This window comes from Echiichthys vipera, assembly GCF_963691815.1.
Source record: "Echiichthys vipera genome assembly, chromosome: 15".
Classification (NCBI taxonomy): Eukaryota; Metazoa; Chordata; class Actinopteri; order Perciformes; family Trachinidae; genus Echiichthys; species Echiichthys vipera.
In genome coordinates, this window is record NC_139840.1 from 24,482,409 (window position 1) to 24,496,009 (window position 13,601).

At 41.5% G+C, this 13,601-nt stretch overlaps 1 protein-coding gene across 1 annotated transcript in view; it reads right to left on the minus strand.

Annotated features, from left to right (window-relative positions):
* ctnnd2b (catenin (cadherin-associated protein), delta 2b) overlaps positions 1-13,601 on the minus strand; it is a 174,380-nt gene that overhangs the window by 130,594 nt on the left and 30,185 nt on the right. The window contains exon 2 of the mRNA XM_083928526.1: positions 10,898-11,034. Coding sequence (XP_083784652.1) covers positions 10,898-11,029 — 132 coding nt within the window. The 5' untranslated portion in view covers positions 11,030-11,034. The remainder of the gene's footprint in view (positions 1-10,897; positions 11,035-13,601) is intronic.

Sequence of the window (13,601 nt, forward strand, 5' to 3'; positions counted from 1 at the left end):
GTCGGTAGCAAAGTTGTCCCAGAGGCAGAGGGGAAACAAGCCGGCGCGAGAAGATTGGGAGCGATAGAAAGCTAGAGACCGGGGGAGCAGGGAGGGAGAAGTGAAATGAGATAGAGGAGATGAAAACTTTAGCTGACTGAAAAGCAGTGAGGGGGAAGACAGATTCAAGGAGATTTAGCACTCTCCGGATACCAAAACTACTTAAATGTTCATCCCGAACCAGACAGATTTGTCTTGTTTCCCCGATAACTGCAGCTGTAGAGCCCCGTTTAATTCCTCTCCTCACCGCGGTCTGTGTTTCCACCCCTCTGTGCAACATTAAAACTGGTTTTAAGCACAGGATTAGAGACATGAATTATGAGCAACTGTAAAATATTCAGAGCATGGCATCTTTTTTTTAACTCGCTGTTCTGTAAAAATAAAAAAATAAAAAAGAAGTTCATCCAGAATCAAGGTAAAATGACTTATCTAAACTGCAATACAAAACCCGGAGGTTGTTAAAGGCCCAGGGCTGTGACATATGATGCAAACATCTAAAGGGTAGGAGTTCTCCAGAGTTTTCTTGACACCGCTTTAATCACATTGAAACACCTTGTGGCTTTGTTATTTGTGTCTCAGTTTATTGCCCGCCAGGATGCCGACTGACATCCCCAAAAAACACATTCGTATCTGCAGGTGCTGTTTGGAAAAGAGGAAAAATGAGCAGCTCTGCCCAATTAGGGCTTAGCATCCTCAATGGAAATAGTTCACTGAGTGGATTCAAGAGCAAATGTTAAGTATGAAATTCTTCTGTAAATTTACTCATGTTCTTGTGGAAAATCATCAGTCACTGTCATTAACCGGAGCCAAGAACTGCCTAAATGGCCGCAGGTGTTCTCGCTCCACTCTTGAGTGAACTTGGAGTGAACAGGAAACCACAGATGTAGAGCTGTGTGGAAACCATTAACTCTTTTGATAACCAATTTGTCATTACAGTCATTTTCCAAGCTAAAAGGGCAAATATTTGGTTTCAAATGTGAGGATTCGCTGATGTTTTGGCTCCTTATGTGTGCGTTATCTTACCACACCTTAAAACAACCAGCATTATGAGATACAACTTTGTACATGATATACATGAGAGTAAGGTTGACAAGTGTATCTTTGTCATTGCACTTGTCTTGGCCCAGTTGTAAACAAAGGTACTGCATACTCCCATACACAGGAGCTTGGACATGAGTCCAAACTTGGCATTTTCTGTATTGAGAAACCTTTCTATTGTGCAGGGGTTATGTTGTGATTCAGCAGAATTGGTGACAGGCAGACAAGGTCCTGGAGAGCAGTGTTGGGCAGGTTACTTTTAAACTAATTAAGTTCTAGCGCTGGGTTTAAAAAATAGATTGTCTGATCAAATTGGTCCTCGTTTGAATGATCTGATATCGATTCATAAAAAGATAAGGGATGGGGGTTAAATATCGCTTCAAAACTAGGCTACATTTTGTCGTGGGTCATTTTTTTTTTTTCGGTTCACCTTTGTCAAAATCACAAGCGGAGCGGCCGACTTTTGGACAGTTACGACAGAAACGGCTCTTCTTGGTAGTGATGTTACTTGCCTTGGCCAAGTCCTCCCTTGGGTTCTGGTAACGCTCTTTTTTCGTTGTTTTCTTTACGTTGCGTTTGACGCCGTTGCTTCCTGGTTTATTCTATTTACGGGTCAAAAGCTGCTGCATAGCGGGGAGGGGGCGTTATAACCCATGGAGCATGCGCAGACGAGAAACCCCATAGTAGCACGGGAAGGCTGTTTACATGCATGAATAATCGGGGTACTGAAGGAGTTATCTAGGTCTGTTGACCGGGGTATGAGAACTTTACCCGGGGAATGGTGTTTACATGGTATTTGAGAAACTGGAGTATGCCCTTAACCTGAATATAATTGGGTTTTTAAACTTCATGTAAACACACTGACTGTGGAGTTGCTCCTTATTGTGTTGATTGTTGTAGTTTGTTCATGTAAAATAAAAAGCACATTCATATTTTTAATAATACAGCAGGTAAGAGGGTTCCTTTTACAATTTACAGCAGTAGTTATCCGAGAATGTCTTTCATGTCCAAACAAAATTGGTTTCGTAAATGAAATGTCCTCAATCGAATGGATATTGAATCAAATTATCTTCAGTCTACGACCGACCATGACGATATTCAGCAGGCTACAACATCACTCCCTCTTGTGTGATATTGCTCAAGTGAATTTGTAGAATAAACCATTAAGCCCAATACAATATCCTGCTTTATAAGGGCCTGATCAATAAAACAAGTCAAGGAAAAATAAATAAATAAATAAAAGGATTCATGCTTGAAGCTTACGTAAGATCATCTTTTTTCAAAACCTTTTGAAGGTACTGTATGCTTTGATTTAAAGATGGCCATTAACATGCAATCTTTTTTAAATGTGTGAAATAAGTATTTGCTTTAGACAATATGAGAGAGGAGAGAAGACCAAGAGGAACCAGAGACCGGCTGGTTTAGCTCTGCAGAAATATTCTACTGAATGTTTTTGGCTTCTCGTGGTTTACTCCAAAAGACTGACAAGATGAAACCAATGTCACTGTCACAGCTGGTACAAATGCGGAAGTATTATTTTAAATGAAGTCCTCTATTGGTGTCAGTGTCACTTTAAGGCTACTGGTACTGGTATTGTAATGTTTTAAACGATACCCAGCCCTAGTGTTCACTCATGTATGGGCTGAAATCCTTGGCTCAGCTACGCTGCAGCATCGGCCTTTTTTTTTTTTTTTGCCCATAATAAAATAATTAACATCTACCACTAGACTTATCCTCATCAAATATAAAGTATGGGATCTTTTCCTACGCAGAGTCAAACGTCTGCTCAGCTCTCTGCATGATATAACTCGCAGGGCTGAACCCTTAAAGTCAAGTCTGGAGCACTAAGGCTCAACAGCCGTAAAAGTGACTCTCTGAAATGGGTAAAATGCAAATATGTACGCACTCAAATGTAAAAAAAAATGTGATGGTTAACTTAACTTCTCCAAACAGTAATTGCCCAATCACTGCTTAGCAACTCTGGTGAGGAACAGCAGGCCTGACAGGCTTTTGACTTCCCGACATGACAAGAGTGACACTCAGAGGGTGTGTCTTTTTTTTAAGTAATTCCATAGATGCACGAGCTAAAAGGGAAAGGAATTCATTAAACCGTAATCCACATCGTTCATGGTGACCGCAGTTGCTGTCCTCTTTAAAATCAATAACTGCTACTAACTATGAGTAAACAACAAAAGTACTTAGAGAGTAGCCAATCAAATTGCAGCAGGGCAAAAGTCAATCAAGCTTTATTGTTTCCCCACACAGTGGCATCCACACGTTTGCCCAAGCAGCAATAAAAACACAATTTTAAACCTTTTCTATCCAGTCACTGACCTTAAATTGCAGAATAATGATTCATATTTGAGGATTTGGCATTAATCCATACTTATATTTTCTAAGTTGCTCTGTTCCACTAAAGCAACACTTCCTTCTGCTGTCAGATTTTTTTTCTGGGTCTTAGTGAATGGTCATGTATGAAGTATGGACACACAAACATACATCGATACATATTGACACATAAACATGAGCACTCACAATTCTTCCCAAAATCCCTCCTCATCGCTTAAATGTCGTTCTTTTTTCTTTTGCTGCATAACCCCTTTCAAAACCAAATAAATATTTAATATCCACTTTAAAAACCACTTCTTATGAATATCTCACTCTGTTGTGGACTTTGAAGGGAACTATATTTGGTAATTTAATGAGGTAGCCGATGCTAAACAAATCTTAATTAATCCTTAATAAACAAGCGAAGAGCGCAGCGGTGAGGCGGAGGAAAGGCTGATAGCATCCTTTTATTATCGCAGGGATGCTGTAAGAAAACACCAATAAAAGTACCTAATGAATCAACCAGGAGTGAGTGTAATTACCATTAGGCCGATTCTTTTCAAAAAGCTTTTAATAATGTGCTTTTTATCATCTCACATATTAAAACACCAATCATACATGGAATGAGTGTTTAAGTATAGCGTGTGCGCAGCAATATGTAAATAAAAAGTCATTCATTAAAAATAATGACACAGGTAACACTGCGGCAGCACATGAAATGATGTGTTGGTAGGTGAAGAGAGGAACTGAGACATATTTAATTAGGCTTACGGGGAAAACAAAGGTATAAATTCAAAATGCCTCAATATAAACTGTGTTCAGTCTGGATCCATGCGAGTTGTAGGTCAGACCTGAGAGAAGCAGTTTCCGGCTGCACTGCCAATTAGAGTGAGCAGCTTCTCAGAGCATCATGATTCACATTAATTATCAGGCTGCACATTCAGATTTATTAACTATTAGAAAGCCTCTGTGATAAGAGTCTTTTCTTGGTGTTTTTTTCCATTGGTCTCCTCTTCTGGCTGCAGTTCTTCCCCTTATTTTCACCAGTGTTTCATCCTCCCATGGTTGAACGCATTGTCATTTTCAATTTAATTCAATTCAATTTAATTTATAGTGCCAAATCATAACAAAAGTTATCTCAGGACACTTTACAGAGTAGGTAAAGACCACACTCTATGACTTATTTATGATTTACATAGACCCAACAATTCCCCCGTAGAGTACGGTGGCAACAAAAACCTTCCCTATAACAGACAGGAACGTCAGACAGACCCAGCTCTATGGAGGACGCACATCTGTCTGCACCGGTTGGGGAGGAGGAAAAAGAGAGATAAGACTGACAGCGAAAGACAGAGACAGACACACTTCCAGTAACTATAATAATATCTATAGTAATGTGAATGTGACTCATATGTTACGGCGGTTAATACAGCAGAACAGTAGGAACAAGCACATCTAAGGTGATAGAATATGAAAATGATAATAATTTGTCATGTTTTCTTCCCTGATGAGGCGGCGAATGCAACAACATCTTCCTTTCAACAACTGCTGTGTCTTGTAAAAAACACCGCAGAAGTTCTTGTTGCAAACAACATGGAAAAGAAGGTCGAAGCAGTGATGTGCTTTCCCCTTCTGGAATAATCCGAACAGGAACACACGGTTGCTCTCTCTAATGAGGACCACGATAAGCTTTTACCTTCCTTGTGGGTTTATCCTCGGAAATTGTAATTGGGTGTCAGTTTTGCTTGACTGCAGTCTTGTATTATTTAACTGATAGTGCAGTTTCGTCACTGCAAATTATCGTCAGAGGTGCAACACCTCGATTTCTCACTTTGGCTGGGTACCGACGGTGCTTTGCTTTCACACCTTTAGTTCGGTAGATAAGGCGATTGGAGGGTGAAGTTGCATTTTATATTCGGCCGGGTTGGCGCTCAGACTGCACTTTGTCAAGCACACCAAGCATTGTAAAGAAATGTCACAGAACTAAAATGGTCGCTCAACTGTTGGACACAGTATTGCAGCAACACCAAATTCAGCCGGTCTTTGGTTTTTCTAAAAGTGTAGAAGATTGCGAATAACATGAGCAGCTGACATAACAGAGAGAGAAGAGAGTGAAGGAGAAGGGCGCCCTGATTAAAGAGAGAGGTTATGATGTGTGGATTGCTCGTGCACAGACGATGAGCAAGGTCTTACAGTTATCATTGGTTAAATCATATATACTGTAAGTCATTTAAATAATAATAATTACAAATAAAAGGAGGGCTACACGGTGGTGTAGTGGTTAGCACTGTCGCCTCACAGTCACAGCACAGCAAGAAGGTTACAGGTTCGCATCCCGACCTCGGCCTTTCTGTGCGGAGTTTGCATGTTCTCCCCGTGTCTGCGTGGGTTTTCTCCGGGTACTCCGGTTTCCTCCCACAGTCCAAAGACATGCACGTGTTCGGTTCATTGATGACTCTAAAATTGCCCGTAGCTGTGAATGGTTGTCTGTCTCTGTACGTCTCTATGTGCCCTGTGATAGACTGGCGTCCTATCCAGGGTGTACCCCGCCTCACGCCCGATGTCAGCTGGGATCGGCTCCAGCACCCCCGCAACCCCGACCCCGGGATAAGCGGTTGAAGATGAATGAATGAATGACAATTAAAGGAGAGAAAGAAGATTTTCATCATCATATGACCCACTAATGAAAGCACTGTGTGTGTCTGTGGAAACATTCCCTCGCTAAATGTTAATACGCCGTCATGTTAGTGACGATGCCAGCGGTTGGTCTGAAGACTGAACTCACTGACAGTTATGCTGCGTTCACTTGTCATCGGAAATCATGAACTTTTAACTTCTGAGTGTGATATATGGATTGAACATAAAGGAGATGGACCGAAATGAGTGGTGAATGTGTTTCAATAAAGTTTATAAAAGAGCAAAAAGAGAAAAAAAAAGTCCTTAAACATAGTGACCGTGAACTTGACAAGATGGAGGGCTCTCAAGTCAAGTCAAGTCAGTTTTGGTGTCAATACTTCACATGTGTTATACATACAAAGGAATCAAAATTATGTTCCCCGCCATCCCATGCGTAGACATACATCCAGACAAGACAGAACATGACACCACCAGGGCAGACAGGACATGATGCAGTTGCATCTTATCGCCATAAAGGTTGCAAGAAACAATGTATCTCATATCTCACAGATTATGACTTTAACCCGAACTCTAATGCAAGACCGTGACCACCCCAAACCAACCGGACTATCTGATTAGACGCTCCAGGGTTCGTTTCAAATGGACCAAACAGCTCAGGGTTGAAAGCACTCTCAGACTGCATATGTCAGTGAGCTGATCTGCCGCTCTTCTGATTTGAACGTGCTGATATCTGTGTATAAATGTAAAAAAAAACCTCCATAAGTTAGAATAATAAAATGTGAACTCCTTTGACTGGGTTATTGCCTACAGTAAATATTGATTAAATATTGATTGAAGGACAAGTCTGAAGTTTATATAGTTTATATATATTTGTCTTATTGCCATCATCAAAAAGACCAACACAAACAATGTGTTTATCTGTCTCTGAGCAATATTTAGACACAGTGGTGCTATGAGCTAAATGCTAATGTCAGCTTGGCGACATCCTCGGAATGACAATGCTAACGTGCTGATGCTAAGCATGTGTAATGGTTGCCACTGGAACAGTGTATGTGGCATTGACTTATACTACTAAAATAATTTGAATAATAATATTTACCTTTACTGCTGTCATTTTACCTCAGACATTACATTTCAGATGCATGTTTTCTCTCAGGTGCAGCGGCTATTTCTACATATTTCTATTCACTCCTGTATTTGTGCCTCTAAATAAGAACACCGCACTTATTGCATGAGACAAAACCCACAATATTCACCTATGCTGGCATTCTTTGAAATATTTAATACCAAAAAGGTCTGGAAGCACTACAGTAAAAAAGAAATATGGATTTTCTGAACTAATATTTTTATACAATACAAAATAAATGACTTTGTTGTGATCTACTGTGGGTCGTGCTTTTTTTAAACAAACTTGCAACATCTTGATATTTCAGGACTGACTGGATTGTCAAATGTTACCAGGCTGCGAGTAAAAAGACAGCTAATCAATACCCTGTGCTACTTTCACTTTATCTGTCATTCAACGAGACAATGTGTCAGATTTTTCAAATAGGCATATTTCACATCAGAATGAAACTCTTTCAGAGCTGAGACTTCACACTGAGCTCCCCCAATAGCAGATGTGTTGACAGCAGAGATGATGAACGATACGAAGACAAAAGCTGACAGATGTGATAAATACAACGTCGAATGGCTAATCAATCTCATGTGGGTTAAAGGAAACTGGGGAAAACTAGCAGCAGTGATCTTCTTGTGTGAGTCAGCGGAGGCAAAAGAGTCTGACTGGCAGCAAGTACACAAGTGTGTGTGTGTCTGGAGACCACCATATGTGTACGTCTGTGCGTCCAAGCTTGCATGAGGCCTTTTCTTAGTCTCTCATACCTGACCTTTATGAACCAATATGAACAGTGTGTGTGTTTTTTGTGTGTGTGTGTGTGTGCGTGCGTGCGTGTGTGTGCGCGTGTATGTGTGCGTGTCTGTGTGCGTGTGTGTGCGTGCGTGCGTGTGTGTGCGCGTGTCTGTGTGCGTGTGTGTGTGTGTGTGTGTGTGTGTGTGTGTGTGTGTGCGTGTGTGAGTGTGTGTGTGCGTGTGTGTGTGTGTGTGTGTGTGTGTGTGTGTGTGTGTGTGTGTGTGTATTGCCTGGAAAACTCACATCCCTGCTTCCTGGATACAAACACTGGCAAAAGCCCAAGCATATCAAAGAAATTACACACTACAAAAACAAGAATGGAAGGAAGTGAAAAATGACTGGCTTGAAAAATAATAATAACTTCTCCCTGGTGCGGCAGCATGAACTATAACAACTCCAGGAAGAAGGGAGGTGGAAGAGAGAGTGAGTGAACGATCCATTAGTCTTCACTCTCTTCAAATCGCTGACACTCCTTCCATTCCTGGCTTCTCCTCTCCAGCCTTTCTCTTTTTACACATTCTCATCAGAAGGCCATTACCATGCCCCAGATCATCTGTGTGTGTCTTATGACCTGTGTGTGTGTGTGTGTGTGTGTGTGTGTGTGTGTGTGTGTGTGTGTGTGTGTGTGTGTGTGTGTGTGTGTGTGTGTGTGTGTGTGTACTCCACATGACCTACTTAGACTAGGAATGGACCTTGAGAACTTCATAGTAACTCATAGTGAGGTTTTAGCCTAACATGCAGAATCCATTATTTTTTTCTACTCTCAGCATTTTTCCTTTCTATCTTTGGCATCTGCATTTCAGAGTGCATCTTATAGTACTTGAGGACACACACACAGTGTCCCCAGTATCAAGTATCCACTCGAACTGTGCGCCCACCTTTCCACCTACACGCAGCATGCAAAAATACAAGCTGCGACATGCACATCTTCTCAGACCAGACAGAGCCAACATTCAGCTCTCTATAACTGGGTTCCATTGATTTAGCACTGCACTCCTGTAACACTGTCAGACTCGCAGCAGAACCAGGGACATTGTCTTTTTTTATTCCACATGTTTTTCTCCCTTGTCAAAACCTGGAGCTGACGGTACTCACAATACAACCCAACGGTCGGAGATTCAGATGCTGATGTTGCCTCAAGACACTAGCCTCAAGCAGAGGTGAGGAGCGGACTACAGAAGTCTGGTAAACTCACCTCTTTGTAACTCCACACAACATAGATTTCAGACCCAAACAACGGTGACTCAAAAGACAGAAGACTTTATCGCAATTCATCAGATTTCACACAGTTTCATGACTGTTTTGTCAAATGCAGCAGTATCCCCCAAGACCTGTTACCAGACTGATGTGTTTAGATACATAATGATATCCCACACTAACATCACATTTAATCTGTTTCATATTTGCTGTATGTCGATTGGTACTTATCCTATAGCAGAGTAAACTGATTGGATGCAGTTTTGAAATACACTGGGCCTCTGGCTCTGGGGGTGGCCTTGGTTTCCAACAGTCCATCTGTCCAACATTGTGGTCCAGATTAAAATATCTGGACAACTTCTGGATGGATTAACATTCAATTTGACATAAATGGTCCTCATATGCTAAACCCTAATGATCCACTTACTTTTCAACAACCAGCAGAAAAATGTCCCCTTTTCAGTTCAGGACAGGGTACCTCAAACACGAATGACCCAATTCTCATCAGCAAAGTCATCTCTCCACTTGTCATCCAATATCACAATTTTGTTGAGCTTTGCTGTTAAAATAAGCTTCTAGCATTGCTGTTAACTTTTGATCTTGTTCAATTTTGGATACAAGATTTAATCATCTGCAAAACTAGTGAGTCCAACACTAACACATAATACAGCAGTGATGTTATTATGACTCTTTGTGAAATGTAGGCACACAATTTCATACCCATACCCACAGTTTTGTCTACATCTAATAGAGCCAATGGGAAGTGAATAATCTCTCTGATCGTCTTCACACTTGGTGGGTGTGTTGCTGAGAACACAAGGAAGAAGTGTTATGTGCACAGTGAAATGTATTGAGAAGGGACATCTATTAAAGAAATACCAGGTCTGTGTCACGGCAATCTGAGCATTGTGTCCGGATGAATGGTTCTACCTTCGAGACAGAACACCGTTCATCTGAACACAATGCCCACATTGCCATGACATAGACCTGGATTGAAATGGGAAAAGTATCTCTTAAACAGAAAACGGCACACAGCTGAACGGCATAACGGGTGCAGCTCTCTCTCTATTGCTCGCTAAAGTACATTCAAGAACAGACGAAAAAAGAGAGACAGCAGATGTAACATTGTTACAGTCGAAAAGTCAGTTTAAGTCCAAACAGTAATGTAATGAAAGGCATCTAACGGTAAAAATGAAAGAGAAGTTATAGCAGATGGACACGTCAAGACACATTCATAAACATTATAAATAAATCTTACTATATTAATAATTAAAGGACACAAAGTCTACCTTGAAAGCTTCATGTTAGTTTTACTAAAGAACCAAATCAAGGTGTGGAGTTTGTCTTGTGTTTGTGCTGCTTTGTCCCGCACGCTACTGTATATCCAGCAAAGCTGCCCAGACTTTGACTAGATGTTGTGAAATGATGCCTCCCACCACATTAGAGCAGCTTCAAAAACACACAGAGCGGCGGCAGCCTAAGGCTTTCTGCTGACAGATGAAAATGTGGTGACATATTTGTGACACATTAGCTCAGATGGGCATTCCATCATTTGTGTTTACTGTTTACTGTCGCCCCGTCTCAGCCCAAGAGGACAGGAGGAATTATCTCGACTACTTTCTGCTATTCATATATCATTAATCGTGACATCCCTCTGTGTATGTTGCATGCCCCCCCCCCCCCCCCCCCCCACACACACACACACACACATACACACACATACACACACATACACAAACAGTTTCTAACCTGTTCCTTAACGGAGGCGAGGATGGCGGAGGTGGTCTCAGACTCGGATCCATCTCCATTGGAGGCGTTAAGGATGGGGCTCAACATGGCGGCAGCACTGGCAGTGTTAGACGCCACCTCAGGCACTGGCATACCTCCTAGAAAACAAGGGAACGTGCAACTCTTTTATTTTCATTAAAGACACTTTAACCAGCCAGCATTTAGGCTGAGTGACTGTCACACCTACACACTGATACTGAGGCACATCCGTACACAGATATATGGACAATAGCTTGAAGGCAGAGGTGAAGACAGACAAACATTTCCATGCACAAATTCTCTATTATAGATATAGTGAGGTTACAGCTACATTAACCAGCCTATTGTTAGACTTCTGGTAAAATCTGGATACCAGCTAGCCAGTGTTGTCCATGTGCATTACAATCGCTGTAAATCATTTCGATTGCATGTACATTTGATTTCGTTGCAACATTTTGACCAGCATTGATTCACGTGTTAGAATCATAGACTGTACAGACGACATGAGAGCTCCCCAAAAGTGAAGTTAAAACATCTTGATCGCCCCCTTCTGGCTGGCTACAAAATTGGTCACATATCCCGCCCCCTCCATGTTTGTGGATGGGATAATCATTATTTTCACAATGATGGTTTCTGTTATTTGAGGTTAGGTGGTGGTATGGTAGGTTTAGGTGTGTGTGTGGGCGGTACCTCACTACAGCGGCTACAACCTCGATTACTACTGTGCAGACTGGCGGGGGTTGTCCATCTATATACAGTCTGATGATTATTTAACCTTTTTTTTTTTTTTCATTTCCTCTTTCACTTATTCATGTTCAGGGTGATGAGGAGCTGGAGATTATCCCAGCATGCAATTTGGCAAAGGGCAGTGACGGGGCAGGTGCAATAGTACATCTCTGGAACAGGAAATCTAGGCCAGTGAGAAGAAAGTGTGCAGACTCCACAGAGATAAGAGCCACAGATCCAGTGGCAGTCTAGCAATAAAAGTGGTAGCAGTAGTAGAAGCAGCAGAGTTTATATTAAAGCTGCTACACTTGAAATACTTAAAAGACCTTCGAAGACATAGGCAGATAACGACATGTACATCACACAGACCGAACTGGAACTGGAAGCAGGTATAATTTCACCTTCAGTAGTAACAGGGTAGTATCAATGGTAGTGTGATTTTTAGGTGTATAGTACTTTAAAAAAGTGTTAGTGGTACTCAGAAGATTTGTAACAACAAAGATATTTCCATTTCCCATTAAAGGAGGCGTACATATTGAATTGTACTAAAAAGGTACACATCTGGCGCACATTTGAGGCAAGGGTGTTACAGTAGCGAGGGCCACATAAAGTGACAGTATGTGCCTAAAGTACGACCCACACAGCAGGTCGCGGTACTCAGAGACACACAAATGTGCTCTTGTTTCAGTAATGCTGCTTTTAATAGAACCACTCCTAGTAGAAATAGCATTAATCACAATCGTTGTAGTACTATCTTTGCAATAGTAAAATAGTCAATGATGACATCTTCTGGCAGACAACCCAAAATTTAAAAGATAAGGTTGGTAATATATTAATATTTTTCAATGCATAGACTACAACCTACTTAGAGGGTTCTAGTCAAAATAAAGCACAGTGTGTGTTCACAGCAATGAGGGAACATGTCACCCATGTTAATAGTGTTTGGGCAACAATGGAGCTCTATGGTATATCAGGCTTTGGATGTATTCACAATACTGGTTAGTAAAGTAGGATACAGTCATTGTTGGTTTTGGTCGTTTCGGGGGAATTGTTTGTATATCACCATCCTTATCCATTCAGGGCAGATGTCCAATGACAACTTTGCATTGTTTGTTAATTGAAGACAATAAGCTCTGTAGTCTGTTAAGACTTCAACTATATACCCTCCACAATTACAGTCTTTTTTTACATCACATAATTAAATATGACATCTTTTTAAGCATGCGTGGACCACGTAGACACAGATTGTATGCATTATGGCATGGGAATCTGGCAAGGGAACATTACATACTTCTTGATGTTACAAGTAAAGACTGAAAGCACTTAAGTAGTACTAGTAGTAGTGTTCGTACAGTCAGGTCACAATAATAGTAGTATAAACAATTAAGTAATAGTTGAAGCAGTTGCCATGTTATTTTATGGCAGTAATGAACAACTTAATTTCCCCCAAAAGCCAAAAGATAGCGTCAAAAACATCCTAGAGTCCTCGCATTAGAGGGACTGGCAAACACACACAACCACACACTCCCTCGCGTAATGGATGCCGTGTGTCATCCTGTATTTGACCAAGCGTTGGAGGATACAGACTTCACATGTGCCATGTAATCCTGATGCAGCACGGAGCTGGTGTAACAGCTGCATCAGCCAGCTTTACACACGGATGAAAGGCTTGTCATGAGGAATCTGACACACACACAGACACACACACACACACACACACACACAAAGGCTGTCTGTCGGTATGAGGCAGCACCGGCCTGTGAAAGTGGAGACTGTGAGCAGGGTGGAGGGATACGTGCGGGAAAGGAGAGTGGAGATGGAAAGATGAAATGAAAAGAGGAGTTGAAAGAGAATGGGAAGAACAGAGGGGAGAGGAGGAGGTGAGGGGAGGAGAAAAGAGAGATACAAGAGGAGGGTGAGGAGAAGAGAGAAAAAAGACTATTCTTGCATGCTGCTAGGC